Source organism: Meleagris gallopavo, chromosome 1, assembly GCF_000146605.3.
Source record: "Meleagris gallopavo isolate NT-WF06-2002-E0010 breed Aviagen turkey brand Nicholas breeding stock chromosome 1, Turkey_5.1, whole genome shotgun sequence".
Lineage (NCBI taxonomy): Eukaryota > Metazoa > Chordata > Aves > Galliformes > Phasianidae > Meleagris > Meleagris gallopavo.
Window position 1 is genome coordinate 72,634,748 of NC_015011.2, and position 20,997 is coordinate 72,655,744.

The 20,997-nt window shown below is 33.8% G+C and overlaps 1 protein-coding gene across 2 annotated transcripts in view; it reads right to left on the bottom strand.

The window, feature by feature from the left end:
- METTL25 (methyltransferase like 25) overlaps positions 1 to 19,736 on the bottom strand; it is a 45,335-nt gene extending 25,599 nt beyond the window's left edge. For both annotated transcript variants that reach the window (XM_019617500.2, XM_019617493.2), the window contains exons 1-3: positions 19,606 to 19,736; positions 14,521 to 15,138; positions 11,709 to 11,853 (exon numbers count right to left, since the gene is read on the bottom strand). In XM_019617500.2, coding sequence (XP_019473045.1) covers positions 11,709 to 11,853; positions 14,521 to 15,138; positions 19,606 to 19,686 — 844 coding nt within the window. In that variant the 5' untranslated portion in view covers positions 19,687 to 19,736. The remainder of the gene's footprint in view (positions 1 to 11,708; positions 11,854 to 14,520; positions 15,139 to 19,605) is intronic.
- Between the last annotated feature and the right edge of the window lie 1,261 nt (positions 19,737 to 20,997).

The window sequence follows — 20,997 nt, forward strand, 5'->3', positions numbered from 1 at the left end:
TTCTGTCTGGACGCAGAAAAAAGTCAGGTAAGCTTCATTGTTGTTCTCATTGCATTCACAGACCTACTATTGCTCTTAGTTGCTGAACAGTGTTTAAAAGAAATTTATTAAAAGATTTTCTAACAAAATAGTTAAGTGTAGTTTGGGAACAGGATTTCCAAATATAGAACACTTAATGTTATTTATTAATGTTTCTTTTTCTGATAGATAAAAAATGTATTAGTGTACATTTAGTGTACATACTAGTGTACAGTCAGTACTGTAATATCAGGCCTTACATAGATCTTAACTCTGAGCAAGATTCTACTATTTCTAGCATATTAACATTTAAAATTTACATATCCCATCATTCTAGCACAATATACTTTCTAGGAAACATCAGAACTAATAGGTTTTACTGTTACAACACAAATAAGCTTAACTAGGGCTCCACGTTGTCATGCAGCTTCTTGTTTATTTTCCTCTGTTATCACCTCATGAAACATATTTGCTTTTACGCTTCTCATCTTTTTACTCTCTTGCAATTCCTAATTGTTTTCTGCTTTACATTCTGCTAGAGAATTTTACTGAAATACTGCATTGGAAACTATTTCTTAAATTAATTCTGGCAGAAACAATTCAAATATTGTAACAAAACAATGCCTATTCCAATGGCTAGTGAATAATTAATGAGAAAAAATAAATAAACCAGGGCTTTGTTTCACTTTTGTGGCATTGTATGCATTGATTATAACAGTTGTTTTGGAACTCTTCATCTGTTCTTTACGAAAGTAATACAAATAAATTAGGATAAGTGGCAAAGCACTATAAAATAGAGGATTCTGATTTTTTTGAAATGTATTTAATTTTTCTGTTCTCGGATTTTAAGATTTTCTACTATATACATGATTACAACAATGAGAATTATTTTCTAGTAATGAGTTCATCAGATTGTAAATAGCATGTGGCAAAGAGAAGGCAAAAATACGTTTTTAGTGTACAGACTGAATTTCCAACTTTACTCACTATCGTGTCTTGTTTAAGAAACCCTATTCTCCATGGACAAAAAACCAATGCTTATTTCATTCCAAAACTTTGTCTTTGGCAATTTATTACTGAAATGTGGTGAAACACCAGTTTCTTAAACTGTTTCAGCATGAGAACATAACTTCAGGAGAATGAGAACTTGTTCTATTTACTTAGTACTGTCAAGCTGATTGTACGCCCACAGCCAGTTCTGTACTAAACCACTCACACTGTAGTTTTTAGTGGCAGGTATCTTACACTTACCTTACAAATCATCATTAAGACTGAAAACGCTTTCTGTATTGAACTTTGCCTATGATTTTTTTGGCACTTACTTTAATATAGAAAGGCATTAAAGCTTTAAAACATTCACATTTAATATTCGAATTTGGAATGTATTTTAGGATGGTGTATTATTACCAGTACCTAATAATACCACTCGGTGAATTATCACTGCACTACCTTTTCAGGCTTGAATGCTTAAATACATTTTTGTCTGTTACCACTTAAAAATTGTGTTGGATACAAACACTTCCATCTCCATTTATTTATGAAGTGTCATCAGTATCAGCTCATGTAAAATGCAGCATGTAGCAATGTATACTCTTAAAAGAATTTCTATTTCCTTTTTATATGTTCTTATCTTTCGTTTTATTCCATTAAAACAGTAACATCTCTTTCACAACTGCTCTTATTTTGACACTAACATCTATTTCAGTTGACTCCTTCTGGATGTCTGGATGTGTTAGTGCCTCATCTTTGTTCATCTTCATAATCTTTCTCTCCAACATACAAATTCCACTATAATTATGAAGTATAAGTATAATTCTCCAGTTTGCATCTCTACTTTAGCGTGTGATTTCAGTATTTAACATGCTCAATTCTTACTGGTTCATTGAGTTGTTTTTCAAAGATTTTCTTGATTGAATTTTTTCCATTTCACCAGTTTCAAAGCATTTAAAACCCGAAGTTCAGACACTTATTAATTTTGTTTGCACTACAACTGCATTTTTGTACTTCAAATCCAATGCATTTGAGTATCTCATTCTGTGATCATGGAAGAAAAAGAAAGCTAAAAAGATTTTTTAAAAAATCAAGAGTATGTGATGGCTCCATTTTGAATAAGCTTTGAGCAGCTACAGAATACTCATGACTAAAATAGAGGAGTGCCAATTGTACAGAAAAAGCACAACTGACTGAAGATCAGACACAGCTGTCAGCGTGAGGTAATTGTACAAGGACTGCCAAGCACACTGAAAAATCTCTATATTAATCATATACTTGTTGGCCAATAACATTTTAGGATTCTCGCCAAAGACAAACAGAGAAGAGTAATGTGATATGGCACCTAAAACCCTTATGCGGCTGAATCCACAAGACTGGCACTAAGAACTGCTCTTCAGCTATCTGAAGCCAAGAGCAATACCTGAGAGGTAATAATTGAATCTGAATCACTACCTTGTTTGAGTAGCTCTGGACATGTTGATGGTCAAGATAAAAGCAGCCATAACAGACATGTCTAAAACATCCTCTCTACTCTCATTTCTTGTTCTTTATCTTGTCATTCCTACTTTACTTCTTAAAGTTGCTACAAAATCCATGTGTCCTTACGAGTGTATGGTAAATGGTCAAACTCTCCAGTCAACTTGGCTTTAAATGTCTCCAAGGATGGAACAGCCACAACTTCTGCGGGCAACTTGTTCCAGCAACTCATCATTCTTATTCCACACAGAAAGCTGCAATCTAAAAAGCCTTAGGAGCATCCCCTTCTGTGTAATTGAGAGTTTTACTTCTACCAAGGAATATAACCAGCATTTGTGTACATCTCGAGAAAATACAAGCAGGGCTCATTTGACATGAGCATTATTTTCCATTTCCCTTTTTCTGTTTTTGATTAGTTTTTTTTAGAAAACTACTAAGATTCCTTAAAATGTTCTTATTAAAACACTCTTTGCAGAGAAAGTGATTTTTGTTTCTATTAGCCAGAACACAATAAAACATGATTAATAATAGAAATATATTACTGAAAAATGAAAGGAAACCTTTAAGGAAAACAAGTGAAAAATGACTAAATGGTTACTGACAGTTTTATGTCAGCGCTGGTATGTCAGCAGGGGCCATATTGAGGTAGGGAGAGATCCCTGTCTTACAGTCTCTCTACTACTTGCAAGTTCTTGAATAATTTACAATCTAAACAAATGAAAGTGCAGTGAGGATGGAGATGACATACTAAGAAGTAGTTCTCTGAAGAAGCCTGGTTTCCCAGGAGACAACAGTTCATTCTGTACTATCAACAAACCCAAGAACTGCCATAAAAATTGAGGTTAGTAGGTGTGAAAGGAAATTAAAACAAATTCTTTGCTAGCACTGTACTAAAATATTGTTTTTTAGAACTGCTACCTAATTCTAGGAAGTTATCACTAGTCATATTAAAAATCAACAACAGAAATATGAAACTAACTCTTTCTAATGTTGAGGTGAACTGTAAACCTAACACAGACATCAGGGAAATAAAAAAATGTAGTCACTGATTTGGAAATACATTACATATATTAAATACTATGCTGTGTCTACTTATGTAAAAATTCAAAAGCCAGTAGTCATTTTCCAAATACAATGAATATTTACTGATAAAAACAGCATTATATTCCGATAATCAAAACTGTAAATACAACATTAAAAAAGTTACAGTTATGCAAAGCACTAATTGTAAGTGTATTAACTGGAAAATAAAATTACTCCTAATCTGTAAGTTAAGTAAGTTGGAAAAAAGCTTGTCTTTATTGATATATACATTACTTATCTCAAAGGGCTCAAATAAAATGGAAGTATAGGAAAAAAAATCCATAAACTACCCTAAAAATGTAGAAGCAAAAGGAATGTCACCTTCATGTAAACTCCTTAATAATAAATGAATAAATATTTTTTGCAATTTTCTGATATGTAAAAAAATATTTTTTTAAACTGGACAACAGATTATTCTACAGTTACTTTTAACAAACTCCAAAGAAAAGAGAGACAATTTTCAACACCAGTGAAATCTTTTTCTTACCTGCCTACCTCTTTTACTTAGAAAAATCTCCCATGGCAGCCAGTTACTGCCTTTTTACACTGCTGGACATCTCTTATAGCATTCAGCAAGGCATGACATAAATCTACAAGACTACAAGAATTTGTATCCTAAATCAGAGAAATCCCATTAGCAAAATAGGAGAACTAAGTACAAAATATGCATAGGTAAAATATATGACTATCCTTTTAATGTAGCCAGTAACATCAACAGAACTATATTTTCTACCTCCTACTTTTACTTCTCCTCATCCTATCTGTTGGCAAATATATGATTTATCTTACTGAAAAAAAAAGATACATTTTTTTGTAGCAAATAAGAGCTATGCCTAAATAGCTGTAGGAGTGGAAATACTCTCGTAATGCATCAGGAGTCTTCTACATGACAAGCCCTGTCACATTCAAGTTGGAATTGGCACTCAGAGGTCACACTGCATATTAAATTTTTCTCACTAAGGCCTTGAATTTGCAATACTCCATGAGAATACTCTGCTTAAAAGGAATTCTGCTGAAGTAATCCAAATACTAGAAATTGTGTAGCCTGGAGACTGTAGGATTAGAGTATATTTATATTGAATACGTAACAAAGATGTGTAAAAGGCAGTTATCTGAGACTTATAAAAAACAATCATTGTCATTAAATTTGTGGAATATAAATGAAATAATTACAGAAACTGTATTTCAATATGAGAGAAAGTTTTCTAGACTTCTCTATTTGAAAGTGGCCTTTGTTTTCCAAAGAAACTTTTCCATTTTTTATTTCAATTTGAAAGATGCTTTCTATTTGCTCTTCCTTGTCAAGTACGAAAACATGTTTATTTGACTAGGTTGGTATATAATGCACAATGTAAAAGATTTTATGTCCAAACAATGCATTTTTTTTAAAGAAGGTAAGCAATTATTTTATAATTATTTTTGAAAGACTATTATTATATTCCAACAGATGTTATTGAAATAAGTGGAGTATCAAACATGTGTTGTTCATCATTTTCATGCCATTTTATTTCCACATACTTCATTTTAGAGTCCTTAATAATTACTGGAGAAACAGGCATTAGTTCACATCCCACAAGCTCTTTGCTCTTGACAAACAAAGGCTGTCACTACATGCAGACTCTGTTGTTAAACAAGCTCAGGAAGGAATTACTCTGTTCTGACCAGCAGAAAATATACAGTGACATGTCCAAACAATATTACAAATACTAAAATCCAAATAGTAAAATGTAATCTTGCTTCCAGAATTTTACAGCTTTAGTAATTCTTCTGTGTTCACTATGATTAATCTTTTTGCACTTGATCACAATAGCAGTTATTTTAAAAAAGTGAAAGGTTTTCTTCTCAGCCGTGTTATTTATATTATGTTCTCAATACACTTTCTCCATTTCAAAGCATTAAATTGTTAGAGTATTATTCTGAATCTCCTTGAAAGAGCACAAAGAATTTAACGGTGTTCTGTACAGTGACAGAAGAGAACAAGATTATTAACAGATAACTTTCTTAGGTGTACAGTAGTATAGTAGGCACAGCCAAACATGATGTTTTTCTTCCAAGAGTTGAAAAAGTAAAAAGTAATTCTGTATGTTCTTTTGATAATAATTGTATAGATCTCTATTTTGCTTTACTTTTAATCTCAAATCTCTTCAATCTTTTGCAGATACTTGGATAGAAACAGAACAAATTAATAGACAGTTCATAAAACTAATCGAAGACCTGCTAAAACACACTGAAACATAACTCAAGTTGTTCCAGTTCTTTCAGGGTGCTCAGTAAAACAGCAGAATCTCAGTCTACTTCTACTACTTTGAAGAAAGAAAAGGAACTACTTAAAATGACTTTTTCCTTTTGTGAGAAAGACTAGAACTTCCTAGTCTTTATCTAGTTCTAGATAAAGATTTCACAGTTCCTTGAGCTTATACTTTTCCTAAAAATCACATCATTAAAATGGATTTATCTGGAAAAAAAGGTGTTCCACTATTTCAGAAAATAGAATAATTTGTCTTTCCAGAATCCAAATGTATGGTATGCTTTAGTTACTGCATATTATAGTAACCTTTGCTTTCTCAATTATAATCTCCTACTGTGCACACACACTCTAAATTGTAAATGTGAGATAGTTTCAGGATTTAATATATTTTTTATGCATTTACTCATGAAAAATACCCTTGTAATTGAAATACATAATGCTGTCATTTAATGTCTATAAAACTTACCTAGTTAACGTTTTCTCAAGTTTCATATATTTCTCATGGCCAATTTTGATAGAAAACACCTGGGTTTTAGTCACTAGTTAGGTCTGTCACAAATTCATGGAAAGGTGCCTGGTGCAGCAATAGCTAAAGATGCCTTGGAAAGGAAATCAAGCTCTTTGATCTTTTGCTTGGAAATGTTTTCCTGTGTTGCCATGGTATCAGTGATAGCTATTTTAAGACACGGGATATGGAATATCTTTGAAAATATAGCTAGGCAACATATAAATCATCTGTCCTCTAATACTTCTAAAACAGTGACTAATCTTTCCATATTTCAGCGGAATGGAGTAATATTATGTTTGCGCATGGAATCCTTCAGAAAATTCAGTTTTGAAGTTCCTGTTTGCTGACTCCAGCTTACTCAAAGCCACTGCAGTTTTCACAAATCTGATAAAATGTTGCACATGAATTGCAACAGCCCTTTGCATCCCTTTCAGATCCCTTAATTATGTTCATTAGTTACTAAAAACTGACATGTAATGAAAGCTTATATGTATCTAACTTCAGTGTTAGAGACTAAGTCTTCTGCAAACAGTTTATTGATTTCATCCAGAATGCCTTGCAGATAAACTCCCCATTCACATTTTCCTGTAGAGCTCTGGAATTCCTCTGCCTAGCATTTATATTTTTCTTCCTAGAGTAGAGACCTGCTGTTGGAAAACCTTATAATTGCTGGAATTCACAATTTGCAGTACTCAGGCTAATTTCAGAAAGGGGTTCTGATCAGTCTGCTATCAATGAAGCTATGATTATATCTATGTTTTACCTTGTATTATGAAATGCTTATTTATATGCAGCTATCTACTTATTCATGTTCACATGTTATTTACTCAAAACAGAGGATATCAAATGAAGATTTCAGTACTTAATAGATTGGTAGTAATGTGGTTCATAGAATGGATGATGAGAGGGAGAGAATTAGAATATAGAAATACATCAATTCCTTTATAAGAAAAGTCAAGTCTTAAGTAGAAAAACCTTAAAATTGTAGTTATTGTTGTTAAGGAATAATTATAGTCCATGTCCCAGAAACATGCTAGCTGAATGTAGGACAAAACAGCTCCCCAGAATTCCTAAACAGAGGAATAGAGATTTTGTTTTTTTCAATCAAAAAATCATTGGCAGACTTTATTTTTCCATAAAAAACAGTCCTAAATAAATAAATATATGTGAAAAGTCTTTAGAAAATTCCTTCCTATTCTGATGTAATTGACTATCAGATGCAGTAACAGTGAAGAAAAACCCTAAAGGAATCCACTATAGTAATGGCAAAGTGCATTTAATGCATAGAAGAATCTCTGTACAAACAGACAATTCTTAAAGAAAGTCAAACTAAAAGTACTTAGAATTTTCTGACAGCTGTCATACTGTTCCTTATTAACTGAAGTTTAGTACTCGATATGACCTACAACATTCGTAAAATTTAAAGCCAACTGTCTACAGTCAATGGCTTCATTTTTTTTTTTAATTGAACGTAAGTTGGAGATTATACAGCACCTTTTGATTGTTGTAGTTAATAACAAATGAAAACGAAGGCTCTCATGTTCTTAAGAGTTCAAAGTTATTTCCAGCAATGACTTACTGGAAAAAAAAAGAAAATCCAGACGAATTTAGTTTACTTGTAGATATTTAGAAGGATATACTGTATGCCAACTGCAAGATCCAAGACTGCGACTATGGCATCCACTTTTTATCCAATTTGCTCCCAACATATTCACAGCAGGACCAACGGCACACTGAATTGAGCAATTTTTTATATCTTTACTATTTTTAGAATGTAAAAGAAATGTAGTTCTCAACTCCTCAGAAAAAAAAACAGCCTTCCAATATCCAGCGTGAACCAATAGCCTGCCAAAACTAGCTTAGTAATATTTTCTTGATATTTTGTCAACTCAAAATCTCAGACTTATAAAAGCTACGTTAGGCATTGAAACAGGTAAACTTTCTTCCCATGAGTATCACTTAATCCCATTTAATAAAAAGTGAAAAAATAATTTTTCACTGGCCTCAAACAAGACTGACTTTGGTATTAAATAAAACACAACTGCCAAGCAACGCGCAGCCCAGTTTTTTCAAGTTATGGCAACTGTCAGCCCACAGCAGCTTTTGTGTGGGCTGGCACATCTGCTTTAACAAGGCTTACAAGAACAACCATCTGCATTTACATTAAAGAAAAGGAAGCAAGAAAGATGGAAAATGTGCTACTTTGGTGGTGCTGGAGATTTTTCTCTGATGCAGAACAAGACAGGCAGAGGTTTGAGGCGGACACTCTCAGCCTTTTTTACAATAAGCACCTCAAAGTAAACCAGGCAAAATCTTAATATAAATATAAAATCAAGCACTTACATGTCTAAAATAGAGAATCCTCAAAGCTACTAAGTCAAGATAAAACAAGTATGAAATGATTTATAACAGAATGTCCCACTGTGGCCTCACAGACAAACCCTCACATATTGGACTGATTTCAAACAATTGTGACTTCCTATGTTCCAGTAAATTCTGCACAATTCATTTGGTCTGCTTCTTAGGAAGTTCTTCTGTCTGTCACCACAGAGTCCTAGCTCTAAGTCTAATACTCTCCACATAAGGCCTTCATTAGCTTCCCTGGCAGAGCTAGTGGAAGTGAAGCACTACCTACAGTACAGGGACCACACAAGCAATCTGGAAATACAGAAGTCCAAGAGACCAGATGGGATGCATGTCAAGAGCTGAGTGAACTCGCTGATGTCACAAGAAGGCCACATTATCTTTGAGCAGTCACATCCATCAAGGGAGGCTCCTGATGACAGGAAAAAGGCAAACACCACACTCAGGCTAACTTCAGTTCTCAGCAAGATTATGGAACAAATCTTGGAACAAGGATACTGAGAATAGTTGAGGGTTCAACATGAATCAGCAGTGTGCCCTGACAGACAAAAAAGCAAACTGCATTTTAGGTTGAATTAAATAGCACAACAAGCTGGTCAAAAGAGGTCATTCTCCTCCTATATTTAGGATTGGTAAATTTATTGATGATTCCAGCAGGTGGACTATAACACGGGTAGAAAACTAACAGTGTTTCAGTGCTCACCACAGGTTCAGAGACATGATCATTTGTTTTCTTTAGTACTTGTGAAACTATCTAGAGCTTCTTTGGGTGTTCCACCCTTCCTAGAATGATCTCAGTTGGAACTACAGAGCTGCAGAAAAGATGAAGGAGGATCTAACTTCCATAATGGAAAGGAAGAGAAGAGGTTAAAGAGGACTTCATCTGGAGTTGCACAGTGAAAGGACATTTTGCACTTAAGTTGAGAACTTCAGAAAGAAAACTTGGTGGCAAGGATGGTCAAACACTGGAATGGGCTGCTGAATCACTGCTGGTCTTTATACCATCAGCCCTCCAATGCACATTCACCAATGAATCATAAAATAGATGTCCTGTTCAGGGGAATACGGCAACATTTTAGTAATGCCAACAGTAATAATAAAAAAAAATTTTTTTTGAGCATTACTCTATCTTCCATGTTCTTTCCCCCCGAAAGAATACTGTAATTTCTTTTTACTCTGCATAAAGAATTCTTTACGAGTTATTTGCATCCATCAAGTAGAGAAAAATTCAACAGCTAGAAATTCCAACTCAGTCTGATCTCATTTCCACAACATTATAAAACTACATGCACATCTGTTTCTTTGAACTTAGAATGAGCTATCACATCTGATGCTTTGGTTGTGTCTGAGTACCAATATTTAGTAAAGCCTTACAAAATGATCTGGAAAAAGTAATCATCCAGTAACTAGAGCAGGAAGCTATATACTCTTTGCAATAACAAGAAACAACCAAATGTTTGATACACTCAAACTTAAATTATGAGTGTCTAAAAAGTTCATTACTTTTTAAAACTTTAATGTAGAAGAATTGTGGTTTTTTTTTCACTAATCGAGTTTCTAGAATTCAAATAAAGCAAAATAAATTTCAAATGCATCTTTTTTTTTTTCCTGGTAATTTGAAGCATTGTGAAATAATTGAAATCAGTAAAGACCAAAAACTTTCAAAACTGCAGCAGATCCATACTGAGCAACGTATATAAAAAGATTACTAAAACAAGACACAGCTAGCATATGTTGTGGTCAACCCAGAGCTACAGAGCCTTAGCTGCCTGAGCAGCCAACTGTTACAGAATAGCAGCTGAGTTCCTCCTGCCTTTCTGTCCACGTAGTTCCCTGAGACAGATGAAATAAACTTTGCTAGTCCACTCTTTCCCAAATTTGGTTGATATGCTTATCAGTTTCATCTTCAGCAGATGGTCATTTAGACAGCTCATCTACATTACACCTGTTTGCTCAGAAAAGCCAGCTACTTAATGCTTTTCATTATGGATCAAAAACAAATGAGCTGAACAGAAATGAAGATGTTAATGCATTTGTAAATCTGTACACTACTTGAAGTAGGCATAGAAGATACTGTAGAAAATCCTACAGAAAAGATAACATTGGATGATGAAGTCAAAAGTGACGTGACAGGATTTAGCTGTAGTTTAAATCCTTTTTTATTATCTTATACTAGAACAGTTCTGAGTTGATATGCAGGAAGTACTAAATCAAACAGAAAATAGTACTTCTGTTAGCAGTGACTCCATCGTTGTTGATTGTTAAACAGTAGACAACAGAAACAGCATGAGATCTCCATGCTAAACCAACTAATCCAGCAGTTCCTTCTACTACAGCAGGCATTCACTACATTTTTGCAAAGATAATCTGTAACTTTCTGCTGTTTGAAGGCTGTACAGAAAAGTATTTTCTCAACTAAAGATATCAGTTTTCTATCAGAAATATGAATAAAATTTTTTTTGAAGGAAAATTCCCCTGTGGTTTGAAAACCTAAATAATTTTCAGTTTGTCTCTCCAAGAAAAGCTATTAAATGTGCTATTTCTTAATGTTCTACGACGGCAGAGCCCCAGAGCACAGCATTCAGATGTATGTTTTTTTTGAGTACATTACAAGGACTTAATTCTGCTTATAGTTGTACATGTACAACTCAACATAAATGGATGCTACATGCAGACAGCCAAAGGCAAAATCTGGTACAAAACATTTCAAAAGGATGAAAATATTGGCTAAAAAAGTCTACACATTTTATGAGTGAAGTAATGGAAGAAAACCAGCTGTATTCATAACCACATTAAAACATTCTGCATTAATGTCCCTAATTTCAGTATGAATATTGGCAATATTGGCATAACAGGAAAGCTACAGGGCATCCAGGAGTGAGTGACCCACGTAATGTAATTAAAATGAGTATTAAATGAGCCATTGGAAAGGAACAAACATCAGGAGGTTATTAATTAAGAGGTATAATATTCCCAACATGCAAACTGGCAGCCACAAGTTGAGCTCAGAAAAATTACCTTCTTGGTTTTCATACTGTTCTGACAACAGATGGTAGCAGCAGCCTACGCTGCAAACTGCTTTGATTTCAGGCTTGGCAGTAAAAATTCGTAGTGTGTTTGCAGCAAGGTCACCACATGTATGCAGACCAACCATTATACAGTCCTAGGAAGAGAAAAAAAAAGCGCAATATAAAGCATCTCCCTGTGGCAACTGAAAGAACATGAATAACAACAAAATCCAAAACCCAAACATATTGCAAAGGGTTATTCATCTACAAGGTTTAAATATACAACTCCATGACGGCTCCCGGTGTTCTGTTCCAGAATCTTTTCTAGGCATAAGAAAAGCACTCCAGTTCTAAGAAAACACAGTGTTTATGAGGAACCAGACTGCTCAGTGTTTTGTTCATCTATGGAGCTCTGTATCTCCATACATTATCTCCAGGAGGAAGCAAAAGCTCAGGACTGTGAACAGCAGCCGTTTAATTGCATGGGAGGGAACATCTGCATGACGACTGGACACTGGCCATTTTCTCCTGGCTTTCCTGTCATAACTTTTACTACCACTGCTACTTCCTTTTCTTATTTCAGATTGACTACCATAATACAGACAGTTGGACCGATCTATGGTATTTCTGCTACTCTGAATTGCTGAAAACAAAACCACTTCCTAAATAAACTTAACTTAAAGAGCAGGCCCTTCTTCATCTGCTTTGTTACTTCCAGAACTGTAGCTGTACTGTGATGTCCCTACAACTGTAGATTCAATAACAGAATTTTCTTCCCTAAAATAAAGAACTTCAGATACTCCATTCTTCCGTCCATTTTACTTTCTGGTTTCCTTCTTCCTCAGTTTCCCATTTTCTTCTATTTCACCATCTAAATCACCCCTCTTCTCACTGTTCTGAACAAGACTTTTCCCTTCCAGCACTAGGATCTAAACATGATGCTTATTGCTTTGAATTCTAGCCCTATTTATTAAACATAATCAACAAATAATTAGCCAATTCAGCTATGGAATCTTTCTGATTCTATATACGTATCTATTTTTTTTTATTACTTTGTATCTCTATAGTACACATTTGTGTGAAACTGTACAAATTCCCTTTTCTTACTGTTCTTTTTTTCACTCTTTGCTACTTCTCCTTGACTGCCCTCTCCTTCTCTTAGCATCCAGAATTTTTTGGTGGCAAAAGTTCAGTTCCAATTCAGCTTAGTTTTTAAAGACTTTTTTTCGTGTTTGTCAGCTCCAGCTCACCATTCCACAAAGCTTTTCTTCCACATAAAATAGAGCAGAACAATACCGATGTCTGGAGGCTAATGGAAGATATGTGCTTGCAAAAGCAGCATTTAAACCACTCCGTCAATGTCAGAGAGGTTCTTTCAGGGGAAAGTGAGTGGAAGATGGCTACCGCATGCCATCCATTCCACATCCAGGAAACACATTACAATGCTCAAAACCTCTGAACAATATGAGCATGATCTGTCTGGGTCAGGCACGCTTCTGGACCATCCCCGACTTTGCTGAAGTTGCCTGGGTGTAACTGAAAACACTTTCTGGATCATTGGTGTCAGTGCAGTAAAATTTGTACCTCAGCATTTGTCCTGGGCTACAAACAAACACACATTTCTACCCCCACATTTCATAGCAATTCGAATAAATTTCAGTATTTACAGTATGAATCAGTAAATACTAATTTTACCCATTCCACTTTTTCCCCCCCAGTTTAGAAAAAACTGAGAAAAAAAACACAATTTGTGGTTAAAGTAATAAATGTAAATATTTGTAAGACTATTTGAAAAACCACATTTCTAAAAATTCCAAAAATTTTTTAAAGCCATTTAAATGATTACATTTTTTAAAGTATTTTAATTATGCATATTCATCACACGTAGCGTGCAGTCTGATTTTTTTTTTTTAATTACCACAGTACAGTTTTTACTTTTTACAGTTAAGTTTTTTTAAAGACAGGTAGTGATGGAGGATTTTTCCTGCCTTTTATATCATACAAATCATATACTAAGAAGATATAAAATTCAAACATGCAAATGTAAAGGCAGATGCTTTACCTACTGTTGAGAGGTATGTAAAGACAATATATAACACAAACGTATTCCTAATTAGAAATGAAATACACATTTGAATATATGATTGCATACAAGTTTTCACCTTTCCATAAAAGACTGACTATATCTACTCAATCAACATACGTCAGCTCAAGCACAGTAGCAGCTTCTAGACTTGTGTCACTGTCTTTGGACAGCTGAGTTTGGACTTGCATGTGTAGACACAGTTCCTGCTAGCTAGCAGATTACTAAGTAACATGGAAAGGCCAAAATATAAAAACATTAATTAAATATACGTCTCGTTATAAACTCCTTATGTTGAGTACTGTACTCAATAAATTACTTCATGCCTTCAAAGTTTTACTGAAATTATAAAAATAAAAAACTTCAAGAAATTTCAGGAAAACTGAAATTCCAGTGCTTAAGACATTTGTCTCCCTGTTAAATAAAAAATTCTTTTTATGATACTTAGATGTCATCTATAATCACAATGGTAAAATACTCAAATATGTTAATATGTATACTGTTAATTTTGACTTCTGATTATCATCTACTCGATATATTCTAAAGGCTGTTTTACATATTTGAAACAATACTATCACATATACTAAAGTAGAAAAACAATCTCTGAATCTGTAATACATACTAGTGTAAACTAGCTGGGTCAGAGTATTCATTCACATATGAACACACATCAAACATTACGGATGTACGAAAACAGCAATATAAAGACAAAGGAGAATACATATATTAGTGACATAACCTCTAAATCTGTTATGATGTCACTGAGTTCTGTTTCTGCACTGATGTAGGAGGTCAATGGAAAGTAAAGGTTTGATTCACTTGACTTGCTCTCTTTAGCCTTGATAAATGCCGTTTTTCTTCGTGCTTTTTCCTCTTCACAGACTTCCCCATAGTTACAGTGGGATGAAGAAAAAACTTCTACAGCATCAGCAGGCAGAACATTGAGAATAGCAAGAGCCTCTTCGGAAAGCTTGTTCTCATCAGACCGTGCCTGAGCCAAATTGATCTCAGTTTGTTTGCTGGTCTCAGATACAGCTACTTCTGTGAAAACACAAGAAGGAACTAAGTCTTGGGTAGTCTCTTGGTCTTGACTTTGAAGACTGCTGTTATTATTTAAGGGCTTTTCATTGATAGCTTTACATTTAACTTCATTTTTTATTGGCTTTTCCAACCTCTGGGTTTCAGAATTGGCTCTTGCTCGACTCTGATAAGTTTTCCAGTGTTTCTTCAATTTCCTGTTCCTTTCATGAGCACCGTTAGTATTGGTTTTCGATGAATCGATTCCATAAACTTTTAAGTCATATTGCATAGACAAAAATGAACTCAGGTAGCCCTTTCCAGAACCTATATCAATCACCTTGATAATGGAGAAAAAGGAAAAAAAAAAAAAAAATAGAAAAAAGGAAAAAAAAATACCATATGAATGAGCAACAAGACACATTTCAATAAAATGCAAAATATTTCTTTAAAAAACTAAGCACGGATTTGATAATTACTTTATCAGTTATCCCTCTTACTATACTTAAATCTGCTTTTTGGCACACTTTCTGACTTTAAAAAACAGAATTAAGTCAAAACTGATTTCCTTTAGGAAACAGACAGTACAATGCTTATGCACTGCATGTCTTGACACTTTTGGAAAATACTTTCAGTATGTATTTTGACATAGAACTTCCTTCTGTTAAAGAAAATAACCATAAATCACCAGCACTACCACCTGCCCTTGCCAAACACGGTTAAAATACTCAGTTAGGAAGGGAAGAGTCCATATTAAATTTAGACACATAGAAGTCTACTAAACCAAGTACACAGAACAAAATGTCTGCAGATTCAGTGCTTAACATAATCAATTCAGATGTGACCTAAAGACATGCCATATTAATACTGCCTCTTATGCCAGAACATCTATTTATACTTTTTTCTTTTTTTGTGAAAATAATCCATACAAATCTGTGTAACAGAAGGATGGTTTTGTAATAAAACAAAAGGCCTGATACATCACATGTGCTTTCCATTGCCTGTTCTGGAGGAAGGTGTGAATAGGAATGATAACTAGCTGAAAGTTTAATTTCTCTCGCAGCAGATAACATGTGATACTTCAAGTGACATTTCTCTAAGGGAAGGAAATCATAACATTCACTTCTGCTCAGATATGAACCAAAAAATATACTGAACAGATACAATGACTTTGTAGATGTCCCTAAAAAAGATTAATTTGAAAATGTTTTCCATGTCTTGTTCTTAGTTTGTTGAACATTTGTAAAGAAGTTGAGATTGACTAAGTAAACGTCAGAATATACTACATGTATCCATCTTAAACACAACTGCATATGTTTTAACTAGGTAAGAATATGCAGTACAGAAATATCCTGACAGAAATGAAAAAAAATTATCTATTCTAAAAATACAAAATATTTGTACAGCCATGGAATTAGGAAGAAAAGATTAAATAAATGCCATTAAAGACTACAAAAAAACAGTGGAGAATACATGCCATTAAGTAAAAATTGTCTACTCAGGCTATACACACCTTTCTCATCTGCATTCTCCATATAATATTACTGCATGTTTGCTTGTCTAGGTATATGAGAATCCTCAAACTTCTTGAGTGAAATTAGTACAGGAGAAGATACAGTGAAAGAGAATTGATATAATCCAAGGATATACGTTGAAAATGTCATATATTACTAATATATTACATATATTAATCATCAATATTCTCTCAGATTATTTAAAACTGAAGGAAAGAAAAGTGCCCAAGGAGTAGTTACTTAGTAATTACCAAGGAGTAATTTATGTAACAGATGTTATTATTATGCAGAATATGCACATCTCCACTTCTAGAAGGTATTTTAACTACTTCTGTGAAGTCAGTACTTGGACAGAGAATTACTGAATACTCGTGACTCATACATGTGATCTCTAGTGGCTATAAAGACCAACTGCTGGTTCTTTAAGATTTTTTCAGATGTTTACAAGTGAAAAGAATCACAGAACAGTTTGTGTTGAAATGGACCTTAAAGATCACCCAAGCACCCTGCCATAGGCAGAGAACAGACCAATAGAGCACGTTGCCCAAAGCCTTGTCCAAGCTGATATTGAACACTTCCTGGCATAGGACATCTATTCTCAGGAAAAAATAACACATTGTTTCATTAGCCCTGGAAAGTTAGCTCTGAAGCGAGGAAATTTTGACTAAAAATGAGATGATCTTGTGCTCAACAAGTAGAGTGAATTAAATTAATCCTCGTTTTACCTTCCCTTGATGACATAAAGAAAGGCAATCAGTAACCCATAGCAGATCTGCCAAGCATGAACATTTAAAATTAAATTTCCATGATATAATGAACTCCAAAGATCCTGTCCACAGTGAGCTGGGTACTATGTTTAAACACACCTCCTGGCAGCACACAATCAAGAACTCCATACGCCTTACAACTTTTCCCAGCACCAAATTACAAATGTAATGGATGGTGAGTGCAGAATTATATCATACTTGCAACTTTTGTTGGACATGCTGCAATTTCCAAGGAAAACTTTCACAAATACAATAATACAACAAATGTGCAATTAAGTAAAGAAAAATTACTACTGGCTTCTTTTCACACTTTAATCAAGAACTTCTTTCTAAAAAGTTCCACTTGTATGAGGACAACGATGCTTAAGAAGGGCAGTAAACAATTGAATAAAACTTTGATTAATTTGCTTTAATGTTTTAATTCAAATCATTAATCTCAAAGTAATTACAGTAGTAATAGAATTTTTGCTTTTATTTTCATTTTTACTATCTATTTTAATATACTGTAAAATACCACAAGGGGACAATATGCTCCACTGCCCATCATACATCATGGTACGGAGGTGAAATGGAGGGCATTTTTCAACCCGTCAGTGGTCTGTAATATCTGAAAGAAACACCCTGAGGAAACATGCTATTGTAAAACATGTGTTGGGTTTTCATAGCTCTAGCATTTTTAATTAAATGTTATATACATTTTGTTTTGCCGAGTAGGACAGAAAAAAAATCAATAAAGAAAACACTCTCCTAAAACTTTACAATTCTTATACTGTTTTAAGTTGAAAGGTAACCAAAACAATAGAAGTTGCTTTTTAATAACTGGGAAGGAGGCTTTTTTGTTTTTTCTTTTTTAACATGTACTGGAAAGCTCTTTTCATATATTAGGGATTTGTAACTTTGAACAAATAAATTCTCTCACAGTATATGACTAAAATGGAAAAAAGTTAATATAAAGCAGTCAGTATTTCATATGCAGAGATATATTGCAACCATACTTTTCATTAAATGCTACGTTTTTTTCAAAAAATAAACAGAAAATAATCCTAAAGATACTTCAAGTCATCTGATAAAAGTGCATAATCACAGGCTGAAATGGTAGTGCATTGACAGATACTTAATAATTGTTAGTTTGAGATTTTATTAGTAACCAGCTACATTGAGACTTAGGTGAGGTCATTAAGGTAGCTCTACTTTTTCACTCTCTGATTATGGCTTTTTCTTTCCTCTCACTCACGAATCTCACGGGAAGTATTTAAAATCAAAATGAAAATGCTATATGAAACACCACCAATTCATCTTCTAGCAAATGCAGAGAACATTTAGTATCGCATTATGTGCAAACTACACTATTCTAAAACTTTTTCAGTACATGAAAGTCTTCAACACTTGAACAACTGACACTTGCCTGAAGCAAAAGGTAAGCAAGGCAAAAAATACTCAAATAGAATGAATAGAAGAATTTACTTTTGTGCATTTGTTACTAGTGCATTTTCACCTTTTATAGAGTGCATACACTTTATGTTTGTTCGGGGCATCCGTATTTGTCACTGTGGCTATCTCCTGATGGAGCTACTGGAGAGATCTCATACCATCTCTGAATAACTGCAGATGCTCAAGATTGCAACTCATCCAGTAATATTTGACCTTAGTTGCATTTCTCTGTTTACTTGAGATTCCCAGTTGTAATGAGGAGATTGCCTAGAACTTTGCCCTTTGCAGCTGCTCGTTACAAAACAGACAAGTAAGAGTTCAGAGTTTTGATCTTCAGTTTCTAAGGACACTGACCCAAATGAAGACCTATGAAGAATACTTCATCAGGACATATAGTTTACATTATCTAAAATAAACTCAGTCTGAGCAAATAACATGTGTCTAACACATACAATGTGAAATATGGTACTGAAAAAAGTCAAGTGTTGTGATGCTTGTCTTTTGCCAAGAGGCCCATTAGTAAACATCTACAAGGTTTTTGATTTAGTGAACGACGCAATCCTAATAACACTAAGAAAAGGGTAAGTTACAGCTGCATTTTGGAAGAGAAATCCTGCAATTCTTCATCGTCCAAGGATGAACTTGCTATCTCATGCATGTGGTTTCAAAATTCCTCAGATTGTCTGCATTTTTCCCTATGTGGTACCTCTTGTGTGTCTCACAGGTGAAGATTGAAGTTTTGCCCTCCTACTGATGTCTACAGTAAATTGCCAGCAATAGACGGCAGTGTCTGTGCCTAGCAAAAAGCAGTGCAATTTTTAGCTGATCAATATACAGAGGATGAAAAGATTTCTTACTTTTTTTTTTGAGTCATGAAATGACCATGGCTCTTTAAAAGGCAGTTCCTTGAAAACAACCCATTTATAAACAAAACTGCCTTTCAGCTTGCCCCTAAAGACTTTTCTTTAGCTATAATTATTTATAGAAAAAATCAGAGCAGCAGAGGAAAAATATCAAAACTAATAATATTTAAAGAGAATAAAGATAATAACTTGGAAGCTAAACAGTAACATACATTAAGAAATGCCTTCTTACCTGCTTTAAACCACAATACTTTGCTATTTTGTCTACCAGCTCTGACATAACTTGTACTTCATGCGATTTCTTATTATTCATAAATTCATCAGTTTTGATACCTGTATCAGATTAAGAAAATATATACACATTGACACAATCTATAATAATAAACATTTATAATCCATTAGAATATTTTCCAGTCTAAAAGTGTTTCTAAGTATTTTTTATACTTTAAGAGCAGTAATCTTTAATTAAACATTCACTAAGCAGTTACAAGACTAAACTCTGAATTATAAATAAAAACAGATATATGAAAAAAATCAACATTTTAAAATATAGTACTTTTAAAGTAGCTTTTTTTAAAACTGTAAGTAAGTAACCTGACCAGATATTTGACACAAGCTATTACCAAAAAACTACTTTCTTTTATTTTTTCATTAAAAAAGATTTATTTTTATGTCATTTATCATATTCATATTTACATACATGAAATACAGAGGCAAGGACAATTAAGAGTCACGCGGTGTTGTTTGTTACTTCTCCAGATTTGTTCACAGTATCAAGTGGGAGATACCTCAAATAAAAGTTATGACAATGCTGGTAAAATTTAAAGAAAGATGCAGTGTTTTTTCCTCTTTATTTACACTATGGATAGATAACAGAACTGCTATATTTTTTCAGAAGAAAATGACTCAAAATATGTTAATGTGATGAAATCAACCTCTACCACCAGTTTACATAGCTACATCCTTCCAACTAAGGAGTAGCTCAGAAGCAGCTCCCTTGTGAGAAACCTTATGAGTTAAATTGATAGCGATTTTTGTAAGTCCAGGTAAGGGTAGAAGAAAGAGGACTGCTACTGGTGGATATGCTCTTAGAAAACAAAACAGATTAATATATTCCCGTTTTCTGCTTTTTGCACAGTATGTGTTGGTCTGTCCAAAATCTGATCATTAGGTAAAATCTATGTTCATTCCTTGATCAGACCATGCTGGGAATAGAGCCAGGAGCATTACTTATTTAAAAGAGAGTGGGGAATTGCACTGAGCTCATGAGAACCTAATGTTTTCTCTATTTCTTGAAAACCCGTAGGATCTCTCAACTTCTCAAACATCTGTTTTTTTTAATAACAAACTGCTATGACAATTAAAAATCTAACAACTGACAACAGAAAATAATAGCCTAAAATATTTTTAACAAAACAAAGCAAAACAAAAAACCAGAAACAAGTGTTTTGCTAAAATATTCACTAAAGATTCTCATTTGCTTAAAATGGTGAAGATCTCTATGGCCTCCCAAAAACTCTTAATTTGTAACTATTTCAAATAGAAAAAAAAAAATAGAAAAAATAGAAAAAAAGAAACCTTTTTTTTTCCTTATCTTTGAACTTTTTGGATAAGCTCAATTAAA